The sequence below is a fragment of the Vicugna pacos genome, chromosome 13 (genome assembly GCF_048564905.1).
Source record: "Vicugna pacos chromosome 13, VicPac4, whole genome shotgun sequence".
Lineage (NCBI taxonomy): Eukaryota > Metazoa > Chordata > Mammalia > Artiodactyla > Camelidae > Vicugna > Vicugna pacos.
In genome coordinates, this window is record NC_132999.1 from 61,512,901 (window position 1) to 61,531,732 (window position 18,832).

At 47.5% G+C, this 18,832-nt stretch overlaps 1 protein-coding gene and 1 long non-coding RNA gene across 7 annotated transcripts in view; one reads left to right on the top strand and one right to left on the bottom strand.

Moving 5' to 3' along the window:
* Nucleotides 1-1,827: 1,827 nt before the first annotated feature.
* Nucleotides 1,828-18,832, top strand: part of LOC102545071 (solute carrier family 2, facilitated glucose transporter member 5) — a 32,066-nt gene continuing 15,061 nt past the window's right edge. For 2 of the 6 annotated variants that reach the window (XM_072975454.1, XM_072975459.1), the window contains exons 1-3: nt 1,828-2,743; nt 4,781-5,652; nt 9,483-9,606. In XM_072975454.1, coding sequence (XP_072831555.1) covers nt 9,556-9,606 — 51 coding nt within the window. In that variant the 5' untranslated portion in view covers nt 1,828-2,743; nt 4,781-5,652; nt 9,483-9,555. Of the gene's footprint in view, nt 2,744-4,780; nt 5,653-9,482; nt 9,607-13,387; nt 13,467-14,867; nt 14,959-18,832 lie in introns of those variants that run through there. The other 4 variants (XM_072975456.1, XM_072975455.1, XM_072975457.1 and 1 more) reach the window with 4 other exon arrangements.
* On the bottom strand, nt 5,663-9,576 carry LOC140700813 (uncharacterized). The gene is made up of 3 exons (XR_012079528.1): nt 9,480-9,576; nt 8,712-8,805; nt 5,663-8,563 (listed from the first exon to the last, which is right to left on the bottom strand). It is a non-coding gene; the product is annotated as an uncharacterized lncRNA (long non-coding RNA).

Below are 18,832 nucleotides of genomic sequence, written 5' to 3' on the forward strand. Positions count from 1 at the left end.
GGCGCCTGGTTCCCCTGAAGGTGTTACAGCACATCACGGGCACCTGACTGGTAAGGACCCTCACGTTAGCTTCTGGAATGGAGCAGAAATTCAGGAAGTTCCTTGCTGCAGAAAAGAAAGTGACCCACGGCTGAGTTAGAGCACGGGCAGTGGGGCAATGATGCCGGAATAAAGCCTGCTGCGAAGGGGGCCCCGGATTCCTCGGCTCAGGTGGTGCAATGCTGGGCGTGGCCTCTCCAGGACCAGCCTGAGACCTGGGTTTCCCCAGACCAGCCGGGAAGGACCTGCAGAGGGAGTCAGGGCTCCGAGAAGAGCGTCTCTGTGTGCCCGGGCCTCCCTCGTGTTCTCCTTCCACCTGTTTGCTGCTGCTGTTGTGCCGTGGGATGCAAAACCACCCCAGAGTTGCACCTGGCTATTTCCGTTTCAACTCCCTCTGCCCCACACCAGTCTCTGCAGATGAGTGGATGTGTTAGTACTGGGTGGGGGGGCGGGGGGGAGCTTGTCCCAGTGCCCGGGGCCGGTGCTGACGGCAGCAGAACCTTGGAAACACAGCATCACCTCTTCCTCGGGTCAGTCTAGCTCGGCGGGTGGCATTCAGGATGTGTGGGGACGAAGTCGTTTCCTGAAGGTCCAGGAGGGGCTCTTGCCTCGGACCAGAGCAAGACGAGCTGTGTGCCTCTCACGCTTTGCTCGGCCTCAGGGGGTTCTTTCTCTTCCGTCCATGTGGTTCATGTCTGTCCACCCTCACCCCTCGGTTACAGGTGTGTGTCCTCAGCCTGAACAGGTGCTAGTTCTCATTCCAGTGTGTTCTCAGCCCGGCGCCCCTCTCTCCTCAGGCGCTTGGTCTTTTCCTCAGGTCTCCTGCGCACTTTCTGCCTCTTTGGGCTTCTGAGTCGATTCTGTCTGCGTTTGTTTTTTAATAAAGATGAGGACTTGGCCCAGGCTGAGGGGGCAGACAGCTCGTCATACACCCACGACAAGAAAACACCTTTCTTCAAACTTCCCATCACGCCACAGTAACATCTCGTGCAGTTTTTTGCACGTGCAGATTGTGCTGAAAACCCTCACCGTCTGGGTCAAGGCCAAAGTCTTGCTGCTCTCAATTAAATAAAAGAATTATTTTTCTTTTGCGTGTTTGGTGAACTGATTGCCCATGATGTGTGTGGGTTGAGGGGGATGTGCGCGGAGGAAGGATGGGGCAGGGCGGCTCAGGCCAACCTGTGCTAGTGGGGGCGCAGGTCCAGAGCCTTCCGTGAGGTTGGGCCCTGGAGACGACGTCTGGGCCCTTCTCCGTGAGCAAATGTAGTCACGTAGGAGGCTGCCTACTTGAGGGTTGGCACAGCCAGCTTCTCCTGAGTTGGCCTGATAGAATCACAGGAGTCTGTGGACGGGGTGGAGGGTTAGAATACAGATTCCCAGGCCTCATCCCACATGAGGATCCACAGATCCAAGTTCCAAGGACCCACACTTTGGGGCTAAACTTCCACAAGTGAGACACTCCAGCACTGGGCCACCTACTGTGCCTCCCTTCCTGCACGATTTTGTCACAGCCCCGTGACCCACCACAATGGCAGCTAAGGCTCCCTGGCAGCCCGGGACCGCTGGCGCACCAGGGCTCTTCTCTGAAGGGAGCAGCCTTCCAAAATCAGCCTTTGGAGCTGCTGCCTGGTTTTGTGCAGAACTTCACAGCCCGTGCAGCCCTGCCTTCAAGTCTTTTTTTTTTTTAATTGCTACATCTTGGGAACTTTGCTCTTGAAGATGCTGCTTGTTTCTTTGTTCCACTTCCTGGATCTTGTAAAGCTAAAAATACATTAACTTTGAAGAGAACGAGAAGACGAGCCGCAAACTAGGAGAAATATTTACAAGAGACACATTCACGTAAGATGAGGGTTGTTAACCTGCTGTAATCATTTCATAATATATGCAAATCGCCCTCATTCTCCACGCCTTCAACTTATATTGTGATGTATGTCTCAGTGAAACGGGGGGGGGGGGCAGGGGAGACATATATGATAAAGGACTGTTCCCAAAATTACAGCCCAGGGCAGAGATGTGCAGGACAAGGCGCGGGGAAAGGACACGGAGAGTCTGTGCCCTCCGAGTCCAGTTTTCCCCAAGCCTCTATGTTCGCCTGTCCTTTCAGGGTTTTATGGAGGCTTCATTGCATGATTGAGTAAATCATTGGCTGTTGGTAACTGATTTAACCTCCAGCCCCTCTCTCATCCCAGGAGGTCGGTGTGGTTGGACTGAAAGTTCCAACCCCCTAATCACAGGGCTGGTTCCCCTGGCCACCAGCCCCATCCTTGGCTCACCTAGGGGCTTATCCAAAAGTCATCTCATAGACATAACAAAGACACTCTCAGTGCTGAGGAAGTTCCAAGTATTTTAGGATCTATGTGCCAGGAACAGAGGAAGACCAAATACACACTTTTTTACTATAAGTCACAATATCACAATGCTGTTCCATATCGTCCCATGCTGCTCCCTCTCCCTGGAAAGCCTTCCTTTTTCCTTCCTGCCTGGCTTCCTGCTTCTTTAACCAACAGACACCTTGAAGGGCACCTCCCTCTGCTCCGTGGCGTTCTAAGCAGACCACTTGGATGCCATGGTGTCCGCAGAGACCAGACGTTCCCGGGACCACTCTCCTGGGCCTGTTTCCCCAGAGCCTGCCCTGTCCCCTACTAGGGCCAGACGAGCACGCACCTGCGCTTACAGCTGAGAAGGTGGAGTTTGGGAGGAAGAGGTAAGCCACACTCTGAATGAAGCCTGTAGGTTCAAAAAAACCAAAAAACAAAATTTAAAAAAGGCTCAGAATCACTTATTGGAGCAGAATCCAGAATCCAGGCTCCATGAAGAAAAGGTTTTCCTGGTGCTATGGGGTCAGACACTGTGAGTAGGTAACAGTAGTGCTTACTGACTCACCGCATCTGGGGCTAAATGAGGTGGCCCTTCTCAGCAGAGCCTCGAGTGACTCACGGGTCGCAGACCCATAGAGTCTGCCCTGCCTTTTGATAAAATCAAGCCGGGCACTGCCTGCAGGGTACGGAAAAGCACTCACAACGAGGCCCTAGTGGGGTTTCAGAGCAGGAGGGGTATTTAGTGGAATAAATGTTTAGTGGCTTTAAAAAAAAATTGAAATATAGTTGATATATAAGTTACAGGTGCACAAAATTGTGATTCACAATTTTTTAAGGTTATACTCTATGTATAGTTATAATAAAATATTGGCTGCATCCCCTGTGCTGTACAACATATCCTTGTAGCTTACTTTATGCATAATTGTTTGTAACTCTTAGTCCCCTCCCCCTATATTACCCCTCTCCCCTCCCCTCTTCCCATTGGTAACCGCTAGTTTGTTCTCTGTATCTCTGAGTCTGCTTCTTTTTTGTTCTATTTACTAGTTTGTTGTATTTTTTTAGATTCCACATATAAGAGATACAATACAGTATTTGTCTTTCTCTGTCTGACTTATTTCACTAAGCATAATACCTTTAGGTCCATCTATGTTGCTACAAATGGCAAATTTTCATTCTTTTTCGTAGCTGAGTAGTATTCCATTGTGTGTGGGGCTTGCGTGTGTGTGTGTGTGTGTGTATCACATCTTCTTTATCCAGTCATCTGTTGATGAACACTTAGGTTGCTTCCATGCCTTGGCAATTGTAAATAATACTGCTATGAACATTGGGACGCATGTATCTTTTCTAATTAGTATGTTTCTTTTTTTTTCGGATATATACCCAGGAGTAGAATTGCTGGGTCATAGGGTAGTTCTATTTTTAGTTTTTTGAGAACCCTCTGTACTGTTTTCCATAGTGGCTGCACCAATTTACATTTCCACCAACAGTGTACAAGGGTTCCCTTTTCTCCACATCCTCACCAACATTTGTTATTTGTGGTCTTTTTGATGACAGCCATTCTGACGGGTGTGAGGTGACATCTCTCATTGTGGATTTTGATTTGCATTTTCCTAATGATTAGTGATATTGAACAACTCTCCGTGTGCCTGTTGGCCATCTGCATGTCCTCTTTGGGAAAATGTCTATTCAGGACTTCTGCCCATTTTTGAATCAGGTTGTCTGATTTTTTTGATGTTGAGTTGTATGAGCTGTTTATGTATGTTGCATATTAACCTCTTATTGGTCATATCATTTGCAACCCCCTTCAGTGGGTCATCTTTTTGTTTTGTCAAAGGTTTCTTTTGCTGTGCAAAAGCTTTTAAGTTGAATTAGTTCCCATTTGTTTATTTTTGCTTTTGTTTCCTTTGCTTTAGAAGACAGATCCAAAAAAAATATCATTGAGTGTGTCTTGGAAGTTCTTGGAGAGAACTAGAAGTTACTTGTGGAAACAAAAAAAAAATGCTGCCCACGATTCCAGTCCTACAAAGATCAAGTTATTAGCCCCTGAACTATAATACACCCTGAAAGGAATTCAGGATGAAACATCCTGTGTTTTGGGTACATGGGCCCCTAGACAGTCCAGATGTATATCTAAGGAAGAATTTTGATGACCCTAGATTCTTGCACCTTCTCATACACAGCAAAGCACTAAAATCACTAACTGGAGAGATCGGCTTTTTTTGTGTGATTAGCAGTAATCTTTTACCAAGATGTATGCTTGACTACATGCATTTCCCAGCCAAAAACTTTCATATACATCCTGGCTCTTCTAATACCTCTTCAGGGCAGTTTCTCAGCTATCTGAGAGGCTGTCTCCTAGGCTCCAGTAAGACCCTGAATAGACCTCAACCCACAGCTCTTAATGTTGTGCTTTTTTTTCCCAGCTGATACGTGCACTTTGCATCTCCCTGGACCAGTCTCCTGGGAGTCGTAAAGTGATGCTGATGAGGGCACTCATGTCTTCACTCAGCTGCGTCTTGGCAGACAAGCCATGGTCCAAGGAAAGGGGTCAGAAGAGACAGGTGAGCCCAACAACCAGGTATGTGAATGATGAATCTCCGGAAGGAAAGAAACTGAGTCAATGATGACTCTGCCTTTCTGAACTGTGTCACTCTGGGCAAAAAAATTGTGACCTCTCTTAGTCTCCGTTTCACCTCAGACAGAAATAACACTGAGACTGAGATGAGACCCAGCGCTCAGCACCGTGACTGAGCCAGGGCCAAGCTCTACGAGCCCCCGCTATCGTTAGCATCAGTGAGTCTTTCTTGTGTAACCCAAGGGCCACTCAGAAGTCCCTGCTCCCGCCCCACCCCCGCCCCACCCCCACAGCTGGTTCCGCCCCTCTGCTTCCAGCGCCCCAGGCCCGGCTCCGCATGGCCCCCGGAAGAGAAAATCTCACACTGCCTCTCCCTGGGCAGCCCCTATTTAACAAGTGTTTGGGGAATTTCTCACGACCATTAGGTCGGGGATGGGAGCAGGCCCTCCTCCCCTCTAAGACTCTCGGTAGCCTTTCTTCTCCCCGGCACACAGCCAGTCCCTGGATTTGCCTGGGCCTCCTGCACCTGGGAGAGCCTCTCAAAAACCAGCAGCCAGCGTTTGTCTCTGCCCTGTCTCTGCCCCACCATCTTGGGAGGAAAAGCAGACGGGAGAGTCCAGAGCCAGCGGAGGGCAGGAGCTGAGTGCCGTCTGAAGTCAGCCAAGCAGCACCCAGATGAGTGACGATGGAAGCACGGGGGGCGCCGTGTCGAGCCTGGGGGTAAGTCCGCCCTGGCCGGGCCCAGGTCCCGGGCCCGGGTCCCGGACACCTCGGAGCTGGGTGTCTCGGGACAAATCGTTGACACCACATTCGGGAAAAGCACAGAGCAGTGCGCTGATTTCATGAGAGCCAGAACCACCGGGGGTTCTGGTTAAAACACAGGTTCTGATTGAGTGGGTCTGGGGTGGAGTCCAAGAATCTGCATCTCTCACAAGCTCCCAGGTGAGGCGGCTGCTGCCGGTCCGCAGACCTGCGAGGCCTGGAGGAACTCTGGTTCCAGGGGCTTCAAGAGTGTGGGCTGATGCTTGCGTGTTTGGCTTTGAGGGGAACTCGAGGGGCCGGGCAGCACCCGCTGGGCTGCCGACTTCCATTAACGAGCCCCTGGGATCCCAGGTTGGAAAGGCACGCTGTGCTGTCCGGTCCTGGGGCCTCGTGTAGTGCTCGGTTCCGTGGGGTGCTATAAATGTTCAACGACAGGCTGGGCTGGGAGGGGAGGCATTGATTTCTAGCCTTTGCTGGCACCGCTGATGCTCCCACCGAGGGTGATTTCAGATCACTGCAGGGAAAAGCATCCGCTTCAATGGATGCACTGTTCACAACATAACTTAACTTCCTGACACCACAGGGCTCTGCCCTTGTAAACCTTTGAGCTTACAATTCTGCAGGTTGTAGGTAACTGACGCTAGGACTCACAGAATTCAACATTAAAACAAAACAAAACAAAACAACCTGATTAAAAAATGGGCAGAGGACCCAAACAGACATTTTTATAAAGACATACAGATGGCCAACAGGCACATGAAAAGATACTCAACATTATAAACCCTCAGGGAAATGAAAATCAAAACCACAATGAGATATCACTTCACACGTGTCAGAATGGCTGCTATCAAAAAGACAACAAATAACAAGCAATGGTGAGGATGTGGAGAAAAGGGAACCCTGTACACTATTGGTGTGAATGTCAATTGGTGCAACCATTATGGAAAACAATATGGAAGTTCCTTAAAAAATTAAAAATAGCACTACCATATCATCCAGCAAGTCCACTTCTGGGTATTTAGCCAAAGAAAATGAAAGCCCTAATTTGAAAAGATATATACACCCCTATGTTCACTGCAGCATTATTTACAGTAACCAAGATATGGAAGCAACCCAGCTGTCCGCTGATACATGAATAGATAAACAAGATGTGGTATACACACACGCGCAGACACACACACACACACAATGGAATACTACTGAGCCACAAAAAAGAATGAAATCTTGCCATTTGCCACAACATGGATGAAACTTATATGTGGAATCTAAAAGACAAGACAAGTGAACACCCATACCAAAAGAGAATCAGAGCCTCAGACACACAGAACAAACAGGTAGTTGCCAGAGGGGAGGAGGGTGGGAGGATGAGAAGTAGGTGAGGGAGTTTAAGAGGTAGAAACTTCCAGTTACAAAATAAATGAGTCACAGGTATGAAATGTACAGTGTGGGGAATATAGCCAATAACTATGTGACATCTCTGTATGGGGGCAGATCATAACTAGATTTCTCGTGGTGATCACTTTGAAACGTATAGAAATATTGAATCACTCTGTTGCACACCAGGAACTAACAGAGTCTGGTAGGTCAATTATACTTCAAGAACAACAAACAAACAAATTCATAGGAAAAGAGATCAGCATAGTGGTTGCCAGAGGCAGGGGTGAGGTGGGGGAGGGCAAATTGGATGAAGGTGATCAAAAGGTACAGACTTACGAGAGAAATAAGGTTTAGGGATGTAACGTACAACGTGATACAGATAATTAACACTGCTGAATGTTACATATGAAAATTCTTAAGAGAGTTGATCCTAAGAGTTCTTGTCACAAGGGAAAAATTTTTTTCTTTTCTTTTGTGTCTATATGAGATGATGGATGATCACTGACCTTCCTGCGGTGATCATTACATGACATAAGTCAAATCATGATATTGTACCCCTTAAACTCAAACAGTGCCGCATGTCAACTCTACTCAACAAACCTGGAGGGAAAAAAGTCATAATTTTTACCTTTTTTGGAAAATTGCCTTTTAACACTATTAACGTGAGGTCACTAACCACCGAGTTGGGAAGAGATGGGCAGTGGGACACCATTACAGAGTATTTCAGCATTTTTTCCCTTTCTTTTATAAGGAGAAATTCACATGACATAAAATTAACCTTTTTTAAAAATCTTTTTTCTTTAAATGAAGTCACTTTTTTACATGAATATTTAGTGTGGGCTCATCCTTAAGAAAACATGTAAGTGAAATCATGATTTTGATTTGCCAGTTATGTTTTTATACTTATTGAAATAAATACAAAGCCATTAGAAAATTTTAATCTTCCTGCATACTGCCTAAAATTCTTATTTCCCGTGCCCTCAGTTGTGTGCAGATTAGACTTAGGGAACCCAGACCTGGATGAGAGCAAAAGCCACTAGGATTATACATGTTTTGTTTTCTTTGCCCTCCCTTGGGTTCCCCCAAATTAACCTTTTTAAAGTATACAATTCTGGGGCGTTTAGCACATTCAAACTGTTGTATAATTACCACTCCATCTGGTTCTGAAACATTTTCATCACCCCCAAAGAAAAACTCATAGCCGTGAAGCAGTCACTCCTCACTCCCTTTTTCCCCCCAGCCCCTGGCAAAAGCCAATCTGCTTTCTGTTTCGATGGGCTATACCTTTTCCGGATTTCTTATAGAAATAGAATCACATAATATGTGACCTTTCTGTGCCGGCATCATTCTCTTAGCATGAGGTTTCCAGGCTTAGGAGCTTCTATCAGGACTTCATTTCTTTTCACAGCGGCGTACTCTGTTGTGTGTCTACGTCACAATTTGTTTATCCAAGCATCCACAGGTGGACGTGCAGGCTGTTTCCCTCTTCTGGCTATTGGGATAGTGTTGCAATGAATATGCATATACATGTATTTGCTTGCGTATTTTTTTTTAAATCTTTTGGAATTAAAGTATCTCTAGGAGTAGAATTGCTGAATCATATGGTAATTCTAGGTTTAACTTCTTGAGGAACCACCAACATGTTTTCCACAGCAGCTGCCTTATTTTACATTCCCACCAGCCACGGACAACAGTTCCAGTTTCTCCCCATCCTTGCCCACGGCATGGATGAACCTGGAGGACATTATGATAAGACAATCAAAAAGACAAATACTTGGAGAGTGTGTGCTTAGCATGCAGGAGGTCCTGGGTTCAATCCCCAGTACCGCCATTAAATAAATAAGTAAAACTAATTACAATTACCTCCCCCCAAATTAAAAAATTAATATTTAAAAATAAAAATAAAATAGTTGGACAAAAAAATAAAATGCCTGACAGACAATAGTTTTTTTAAGATTAAAAAATAAAGACAAATACTCTATGATCCTACTTACACGAAACAAATAAATAGTCAGGTTCATAGTAACTTGGGGGGCTGCCAGAGCTGGGGGGAGTTGTTTGATGGATATAGAGCCTTAGTTTGGCAAGATAAGAAAGTTCCAGGGATTGGTTGTACAACAATGAATATACTTAGCACTACTGAAGAAGACACCTAAAAATGGTCAATTCTGTTGTATTTTTTTTTAATCAGTTTGGGGAAAACAAGGTTGTCCACCCAGGGTAATGTGTAACCATCACAAGCCACTCGGGTCCCCGAGGAACCTAGTGACTCCCTGGCTTTCACGCATTCTGTTCCTGACACCCAAGGGTCACTCCCTTTTGTGCATAAGCACTCTGACAGGTGAGGTCAAATTCTGTTCTTGGAAAGAAAACTTAGGAATCTTGTAACTTCTCCAACATTTACTCACCAGGTGTGTCAGCAAGATCCGCAGCCTTTCTGCCTTGGGGGCATCTGATAAAATCTTGGGCCTGATTCAATGATGGATGGCAGAGTCTGGAACTGGCCTGTGGAGCAAGAAATTTAGTTCAGATCAGGCATGTGTTCTCCCTCTTCCCACCCACGTAGCAGAGTTGGGTTCCGATGGCCAGAACCCAGGCAGGCCCTGGTGAGGTGTGGTTGGCCCCACTGGCCTTGGGAGTCTTATGTCAACCTACTGGACCCTCGCACCAGGGACGTTGCCTGCGCAGAGAGCTGGATGCATGCTGAGATCTGTTAATTACGCCTTCCTCATCTGAGCCCGGAAGGGAGATGACCCGGAGCTGATTCCTGCCTTCCTGCCCCTCCCTCCAACCAAGCAATCTGCGCACACACTGCACCCTCGCTGCAGCCTCGTTTTGTGCAGACACCCCTGCTATAGTGCAATACACATGATCCTAGAGGACCCCACGTTCTGTCACGTGACACTTAGAAAATAACAGGGCTTAAGGGGACAACAGGGTTGGGGCAGACCATTCGAATCCCATGCAATTTTTAAATCTGAGCACAAACGAAATCAAATGCAGTCTTGGTGGAAACAGCAGCCTGGGTCACTCTCCACTAACACGTGCACCCAGCAGTCTGGGGGTTCTTGCTTCCCCCCTTAAAATGAGGGTCCTTAGGCCATTGGCTTCCAGGAGAGAGCTTAAAATCACAACTTAAAATCTGATTTAGGCTGTAGTCAATTAAAACAAACAAGTGCATTTATATGAAAATGTCTTCACAACTTCTTCAAGGGTGAGAGTCCCTTCCGGTTTTCTGTCCTAACAGACTTTCAGGCAAATATTTCATGGTTACATCAGTAAGAATTAGGTTTGGCTGCAAGGGACAGAAAATGAAAAAGAGGAGTGTTTTTGGTTTTTTTTTTCCTCCCTTGGGAAGTCCAGACAGAGGTCTGGGCTGGAATGGCACTCCACAGGGCAAGGCGCCCAGGCTCCTTCTATCTTGTTGCTCTGTCCTGTGTAGCCTCAGTGACATGGTCCAAGCTGGTGGTATCCACACTCGGGGCATCAGGATGGCAAAAGGGACAAGGAAGAGAGCTTGGTTCTTAGAAGCCAAGCGCATGACACCTTCTCAACGTTCCATTAGAGAGAATTCATATGTGTCTATGCGAGCTGCAAGGGTGATGGGGAAACACAGGTTTCCAGCCTCAGGTCCTGCCTCCAGTTCTATTACTATTGAAGAAGGACTGGGCAAATGGATTTGGGATGGGTTGGGGGAGCCATAGCAGTCTGTACAATAGAGGCTCGGGACAAAACTTTAAAATTCAAGATCATTCCTAACAGAAATGAGCCAGCAGTGACTTGAAGTCCTGGTATCCTTGCTTGGTCTCAGAACAGCCCGGGGATCTGATTTGCCCACCTGCTTTGTGATGCTAACTCAACATCTTACATTCTGGTTAAATTTTCCTATATACATTTTTTTTTTAATTTGGGAATGCTTCATTTTCAGAAAGATCATCTTTATTTTTTGTTTTTTTTTACAGCAGTAATAAAAAAACCTCTTAATTCCCCTTGGTGTCAATCACCAAGCTTTGTCAATTTTACATCCTAAATATCTCTCAAATGCATTTACTTCTCTAATCTCTTCCAGCACGCTGGTCCAAGTCACCATCATCTTTCACCTTCTCTACAACAAAGAATTCCTGCTCCCTCTCCTCTTCCGCAATTCTGCTGGGTTCTTGTCCCCTCATCAGTTCTCCTCTAGGCAGCCACAGGGAACTTTTAGAAACACGAATCTGAGCACCCTCCAAGACTCTCAATGCCTTCTCTCTGCTCCTAGAACAAAAATCAAGCTCTTTAACATGGTCTACAAGTGCTAAATGGAGTCTGGCCCTGCCCACCTCCCCAGCCTCTTCCTCTGTCTCCTCTTCCTCCCTGCTTTGTGATCTTCAGCTGCACTGACCTTGCAATTTCTCTCCTACCACAGGGCCTTGGCACGTACTTTTTCTTATCCAGAAGGCTCTCTCCACCATCCCATCCCCAGCCCCATTTGCTTAGGTAAACTCTTCTCATCCCTCCTTCCCATCTCAGCTCAAGCTCACTTTTCTTTCTCTTTCTTTTTTTTTAACTGAGATATAGTCAGTTTACAATATTGCATCCACCTCTGGTGTACAGCAGTGTTTTAGTTATACACATACATACATACATTCCCTTTCATATTCTTTTTCATCATAGGTGGTACACAAGATACTGAATATAGTTCCCTGTGCTGTACAGTAGAAATTTGTTGTTTATCTATTTTGTTTTATTTTATTTATTTTGATTTGAGTTATAATCAGGTTACAATGTTGTGTCAGTTTCCGATATACAGCACAGTTTTGTTTATCTATTTTATATATAGTCAAGGTACCTTTTCTAGGGAAGCCTCCCCTGACCAACACCCACCCCGACTTCCTTCTTTAGAGTCCTTTTACAGTTATAATTTCATCAATCTGACTAAATTCTGTTTTCTCAACTAGAGTCTAAGCTGCATGGGGACAAGGCTATTTTTTTCCACCCTGTTGTATCCTCCATCTAACAGAGTAGTAGATTCAGAAAATATAAATGTAAATACATGTTAGAATTAAAATCATCCATTAATCTCTCATCCCAGAATAACCACTGTTTTCAGATTCTAAGTCTCCTAAAATTGTGTTCCTACCTATTTACATTTTATGTTAATAATAAGGATTCCGGAACTGAGATCTGGGACCCAAGTCCTCGTGTCAGAGTCCTTGGCAAGCCGGGCTTCCTGGCAAGCACCTTCTCCGCTGTGAGAGGTTCCAGGGAGCCTGACCCAGCGCCCTCTGAGAAAGAGGGAAACTGGGCTTCGGTTCCGTTCTCCATCAAATGGTAAAATCCTAATATAATTTCCCTGTAATGAATCAAACTGTCTGGAAGGTGGGGGAGAGACCGTCAGGAAGGCCCTGGCGGGATCCGGGTCTGTCCACTTTCCTTTTACGTGAAAAGGGATTCTTTGGTTCTCAACAGAGGTAGTTTCAAACACAGGCCAGTTTCTTGGAAACATCAGTACGTGTTCCTGTGACACACCTTGGCCTGCTATGTGCAATTAGCCAGAATGTCCTTGGGTTAATCAGTGCTGTTTATTCTTGTCATTTTAAACCCAAGGCAAAAACAGGTTTCAATAGGCAGGTCCCCTTTGTAGTCCAGACAGGACTGAGAGGAGGGCAGGGCGGCGAGGGCCAGTGATGGGAATGAGAACCGCCCCCACCTCTGTTTTTCAGTTCCCTCGGGTAATAAACATGGAAAGTTCAGAAAACCGAAAAGGTACTTGCAGCGGGGAGGGTACAGCTCGGCAGCAGAGCTCACGCTAAGCACCCACCAGGTCCTGGGTTCAATCCACCAAAGTGCTCTTGTACACTTCTCCATTAGAAAAATAATACATAAACCTAATCATCTCTCCCCCTCACCCCCAACTTTTCTTTTAATGCTTGCAGTGGGTGAGCCCAGGCCACACACCTCAGGTCAGCCGAGGGCCAGGTCCGGAAGGACCCCCCCAGCAGGCACAGTCCCGGCCTCCCACCAGTGGGCCGCTCCCCGTCCTGAGCCCCCAGACCCCTGGGCGCGCGAAGGACCCCCAGACGGGCCTAATGGCGGCGCGAAGCCCAGAGGCTGCTGTGCCCGGTCCCGGGGCCGGGAAGGACCCTGCAGGGGACACGAAGGACCTGGGCAGGGGCAGTCCCCAAGCATCTGGGCCCATTCCCGACTGCTCCAGGCCCTCCGGCAACCCAGGCGCCCGCGGCAGGGGCTGGGGGGTCCCCGGCGGGCGTGCGGGCGGCCAAGGAGCGGCCCCGCGGCCCAGGCCCCCGCGGCCCGGCGTCGCCCCGCGTTCTCTCCCGCTCGCGCTCCCCTCCTGCCGCCGCGGAGGCGTTGGTGACGCCGAGGCTGTGCCCAGATCCCGGTCCGGCAGGAGCCAGGTACTGCGGCTCCCCGCTGCTCGGACACGCAGCCCCCCGGGCTCGGGCCTGGGCCGCCGGCGGCTCCCGACCCTCCAGGAGGCCGCCGGGCGCGCAGTGGGAGATCTGGGCCAAGGGCGGGTCTCTTGATTTTCTCCGGGCCTGGCGGTGACTGAGGACTGCAAACTTTTGACGTTTCTTTTTGTTTATGCCACCTGTGCCCTCCCTTCCACTCCCCAGTAGTGGGTTCTCACCACCCCTCCCCCCACTGAAGTGCCTTTTCTTTGGAAAATCTTTCAAAACGCTTTGAAATAACTGGAAACCTCTGGTCTTGCCAAATCTTAGTTGGAAATCGCTGTGTCAGGACACAGAAGGAAAAGAACAGGAAGAAGTTAGAGAAAAGATGTGGTCCATCCCCGCCCCCCACCCCCACCGCCCCAAGACTGGGGATGTAAAGACGCCCAACACACACACAGACACGAGGGCCATTGCACTGTCACCCTCCTCACAGCCTTCCCCACGGTCACCTGCTCACAACTCCTGAGTTTGCCATTGATGCCCGGACCAGTGCCAGATACACGGGGGCCCCCAGTTAACTGATATTTGAAGGTGAACAAGGGAAAGTTGTGACTATGTTCACTGGCTTTGTGCCACAGCAAATAAAACGGAACATGCCCTGTAAAGACGAAAGACGATGGGCCTTGTGGGACTTTGCTCTGGATTTTGGCCACTTGAGCTGGTGTGCCCCATGGCAGCGGGACACGTGCTGAGCACAGGGGGCCGGCGGTGGCCTGGCCATGCGTAAAGGACCCAGTCAAGCAGCTGTGACTCACTTTCCTTGCCCTGCAGATAAAGGGATTTGAAATATTCACTGCTTTTGCAATAGTGATGATTACACAGAAAGCAGCGTCTTAGAGCCAGCCTGAGTTCCTTAAAAAGGAAAATAAGAGACTTTCTGAGAAAGTGTTGCGTGGTAATTTGGGCCAAAGCCCACTCTTCAGTAGAGAGACTTGGCTGCAGGCTTCCTGGCAAGGACCACTCCTGAGAAGCCTCTCATGACCCCATCTCTTGCCCCCTTGTTACCTGGTGTGTTGTAGGGATGGTGGCACCTGTTGCCTTCCATGTGTTTGTGACAGAAATAACCCCTCCAGTCACTCGCCACGAGCCTGACTGGTGGAGACTTTCGCAGTAAGGAAATGCCGCAGACTGTCCCAATCAGGAAGGCACGGTGCCTGCAGTCCCTGGGGGGTGCCCACTTGCTGAGCTAGACCCCAGACATCTCGCTTGAAAGAAGAAGTGAAAACAAGGCAAACCTCTGGGTTCCCGAAAGGGTTATTCCGCCTTAGACTGCCTATAAAAATGCTATTGGCTGTTACCTGGCCTGGCCAAAGTACAGCCGGAATGTCTTCTCTCGCCATTCAGTGCATTTGCTCTTTTGGCTGAAGGGAAGTAAGCAGCAGTCTGCGCTTCCAGAGCAAAGATGGAGCAACAGGATTCAGTCAAGAGGGACGGGGTAAGTGTGCTGGCCAGGGAGGCAGCGGGGAGCAGCCCCGCCGCAGGGCCTGTTCAGCACTGTAGGGGATGCTCTTGGGAGCTCTGTGCACAGAGGACCGTTGAGGGCACCTACCCCCGCCAAGTTCACCCAGCAGCTGGTCTCTTACAGGGACGAGAGAGAGGAGAGATTTAGAGACATGTAGATTTAGAGGTTCTTTGGGAATCATTCTCCTGGAACAACTCTTAAAAGTACCTGGAACCGAAGGGATGAGACAAAGGTCTAATTTGTCACATCCTCCTTTAACCGTAAGAATTTGGGGTGAAAGGATTGTAAAACCATCAACAAAATCCTTACACGTTGCTTGTGAGATGTTTTTTGATTTGTTTTGATTTTGGCTTCAGAGCATTTTAGTTTTATTAAAAAGATTTTTAATGGAAGCAGCGGGGATTGAACCCAAGACCTTGTGCATGCTAAGCACATGCTCCGTCATTGCCTGTGCCCACCACCCCTTCAGAGCATTTTAACTAACTTTTTCCATAGGAAAGTGGCTAAGCCAGCAGGAAAAGAAGATAGACTCAGAAAAGATGTTGCAGGATTTGAATTTAACACAAATCTGGAACAGAGATTTCCTCTCTCTTAGATAATGAGACTCCATGTTTTTAGAGACAAAAGATTTTTCCTGACCTCTCCTCACCCACCCTGCCCTCCATATAATTACCCTTGTACTTTTAGAGTCTCTTGATTGAGGAAAATGCATAAGGACAGAGAGGTAATATAAATTTATTAACACTTAAGAAATTTGCGTTTTATTCATCACAACAGCATCCACTTATGCTGATGGGGGGAGGTACCTATTTGTGCAAATTATTATTTATTCAGTCGTGGAGATGAGACCCTTGCCATAGGCAAGTTGGACGCATGCTCTGTAGCTTATAGATTAAGAGTAGATTTGAGAGGTAGAAATACCTGGGATTCATTCCTGCTCCAGCCTATTCTAGCTGTGGGAACTAGGGCAAGTTATTATTTTTTTAACATATATATATTCTTTTTCAGTTTTTTTCCATTATAGGTTATTACAAGATACTGAATATAGTTCCAGTGCTCTACAGTAGGTCCTTGTTTATTTTGTGTGTGGTGGTGAATATAAGTTAATCCCAAACTCCTAATTTAGCCCCTCCACCCTCCCCACACTTTGGGCAAGTGATTTAACTGCTCTGTGCCTCAGTTTTCTCATCTATAAAATGGGAATGATGATGATACTGCCTCAGAGGGCTGCCCGAACAGTTAAGCGGGGTAATGTATGTCAATTACCTGGCGCAGAGCAGGTTCCTATTAAGTATTGTCACTTTTTTTTTAAATCATCCTTCAGAGCAGGGCACTACCGACATTTGGGGCCAATGGATCTTTGCTGGAGGTGCTGGCCTGTGGGGTGTGTAGCAGCATCCCTGGTGGCTACTCACTGGATGCCAGCAGCACTCTCGCCAGTGAGAGGGGCTGCTGTAGGGATCAGGGTCAGTGCGTAACTTCACGTGAGATTGTCTTGTTTGACCTCATGAGAACAAGAAAGTGCTAGGTCAAATGTTAGCTCCTCTGTTTTATTGAGAAGGAACTGTGAGGTAATGAGAATGTAGGAGTTCCAGGGGGCAGGGGAGGCCCTGGTCTGGTCTGTGTCCCCTCTTCAAAGAGAAATGCACCTCCCAGCTGTGCCGGCAGGTGCAGCTGCAGAATGGAAACACCTCAGGAGGTGATCCCCGAAAAAAATACTTTTTGAAAGGAGATGATTAAACGGTCATATGCAAAAGGTACGGGCTGATCCCAGCTACTTGCCCCCCAAGATTCCCCGAGGAAGAAAGCCTCCCGCAGGGCCAGGTGGGAGCAGGCTGCCCTTTCCCAGGTGCCTGAGGGCGTTCCTGCCCCTCTGGGTAAATAGGTTCTGAGTCTCCTGGGAGACATCAAAACAGAGCTATTCCGACAGTGACTGTAAGAATCTGCAAATGTGAAGTGAACCCCAGGAAGGATTTAGAAGACGAAGAGAAGGGGAGGGGCTGTCTCAGGCCACAGAGGCTGGGTTGCCAGGGGCTCAGGCTAGTGGGCAGGGGCCGGCTCTGTCCCCCAGGGGTTGGCTTTGTGACCACTGCCTCACTGGTCTTTGGGTTCCTCATATGTAAAGAGAAAAGACAAGAACTTGGTGTGCATCAGTGACTTTCTGCCAGGAAAACAGGACTCGTGGCCTGAAAGAAAAAAAAATAAAACGGGATTTTTTTTTTTTTAATGCCAAAACGCTTCGGAAAGTGAAAAGACAGTTTTTTTGTGGAGTGCTTCTGCCACCAACCAATTTAGTGCCACTGAGCAAGTAACTTCCCCTCTGGGTCCTCACTGTTAATAGTTAATAATAATAGCAAACCTGTGATGTAGTGGGTAACACTTGTCACGTGTCCTGCAAGCCGGCCGTCTAAGTGTTTCACATGTATGAACTCCCCACATTCATCCTGTGAGAAGCAGAATCATTGTCCCCATTTTACAAATGAAGGAATGGAGGCACAGAGATGTTTAGTAGCTGGCCTAAGGCCACACAGCTAGCAGCAGGAGAGGCAATATTTGACCCCTTGCTCCAAAGCCCCACAGCAACGAGGCACCTTGGGCTTTAAAGTGTTACGATTTGTCTCTCCTCTCTCCCCTCAGCACTCAGACCTCAGGGTCTGTTTGTGAAGCTTTGGGTTCATTCCATACCGTGATAAAGTGACTTAGAGTGTCCATGATTCATAGGAACTCACTTTTCCAGGGATATTTGCATTCTGATTGGAGATTCCTGGCCAGGAAAAGTCTTAGACCGAGAGTGTCTCTCTGGTGGTAGAAATGGAAATTGGAAACAAATTCTTAACAGAAATGGTTTGGGTGGGGCTGTCTTCCCAGCATCCTTGAGTCACACCCTATCAGAAGGCTAGCCCTGAAGGTGGTTATTTTACTCAAGTCTCATGATGTTTTCAGCCTTTTGAAAAACAGGAAGCCAGGTGACTGTAGGCATGAGGGATGTGGCTCCTGGTTTCTCCCAAAAGCACAGCTCACAGCCACTGCTCCCCTGTGGTCTCAGAAGGGGCCCCCTCTCATTTGTGTGTTGAGGCCACTGAGCCATTTATCATTTTAACAAGCTGGCCAAAGACCTGGACATCATCTTTGGCCCCTTCCTCTCCCTCATGCCCTAATCCAGCCTAGTACCAAACTCTTTTTTTCCCCTCCTGGAAAAAAAAAAGAAAGAGAGAAAGAAAGAAAGAAGGAAAGAGAGAGAGAGGAAGGAAGAGAGGAAGGAAGGAAGGGAGGAATGAAGAGGGAGGGAAGGAGGGAAAGAAAAGGAAAAATAAAAAGGTGGAGAGGGTATAGTTCAAGTGGCAAAGCACATGCTTAGCATGCATGAGGTCCCGGGTTCCATCCCCAGGGCCCCTAAAAATCAATCAATCAATCATATGACCCAGCAATCCCACTCCTGGGTATATATCCAGAGGGAACCTTAATTCAAAAAGACACATGCTCCACAATGTTCAAAGCAGCACTATTTACAATAGCCAAGACATGGAAACAACTTAAATGTCCATCGACAGATGACTGGATAAAGCAGCTGTGGTATATTTATACAATGGAATACTACTCAGCCATAAAAAGAATAAAATAATGCCATTTGCAGCAACATGCATGGACCTGAAGAATGTTATTCTAAGTAAAGTAAGCCAGAAAGATAAAGAAAAATACCATTTGGTATCACTTATATGTGGAATCTGAAAAAAAAAAAAGACAAACTTATTTACAAAACAGAAGCAGACTCACAGACATAGAAAGCAAACTTGGTTACCAGAGGGGGAAGGGGATGGGAAGGGGTAAACTGGGAGTTTGAGATTTG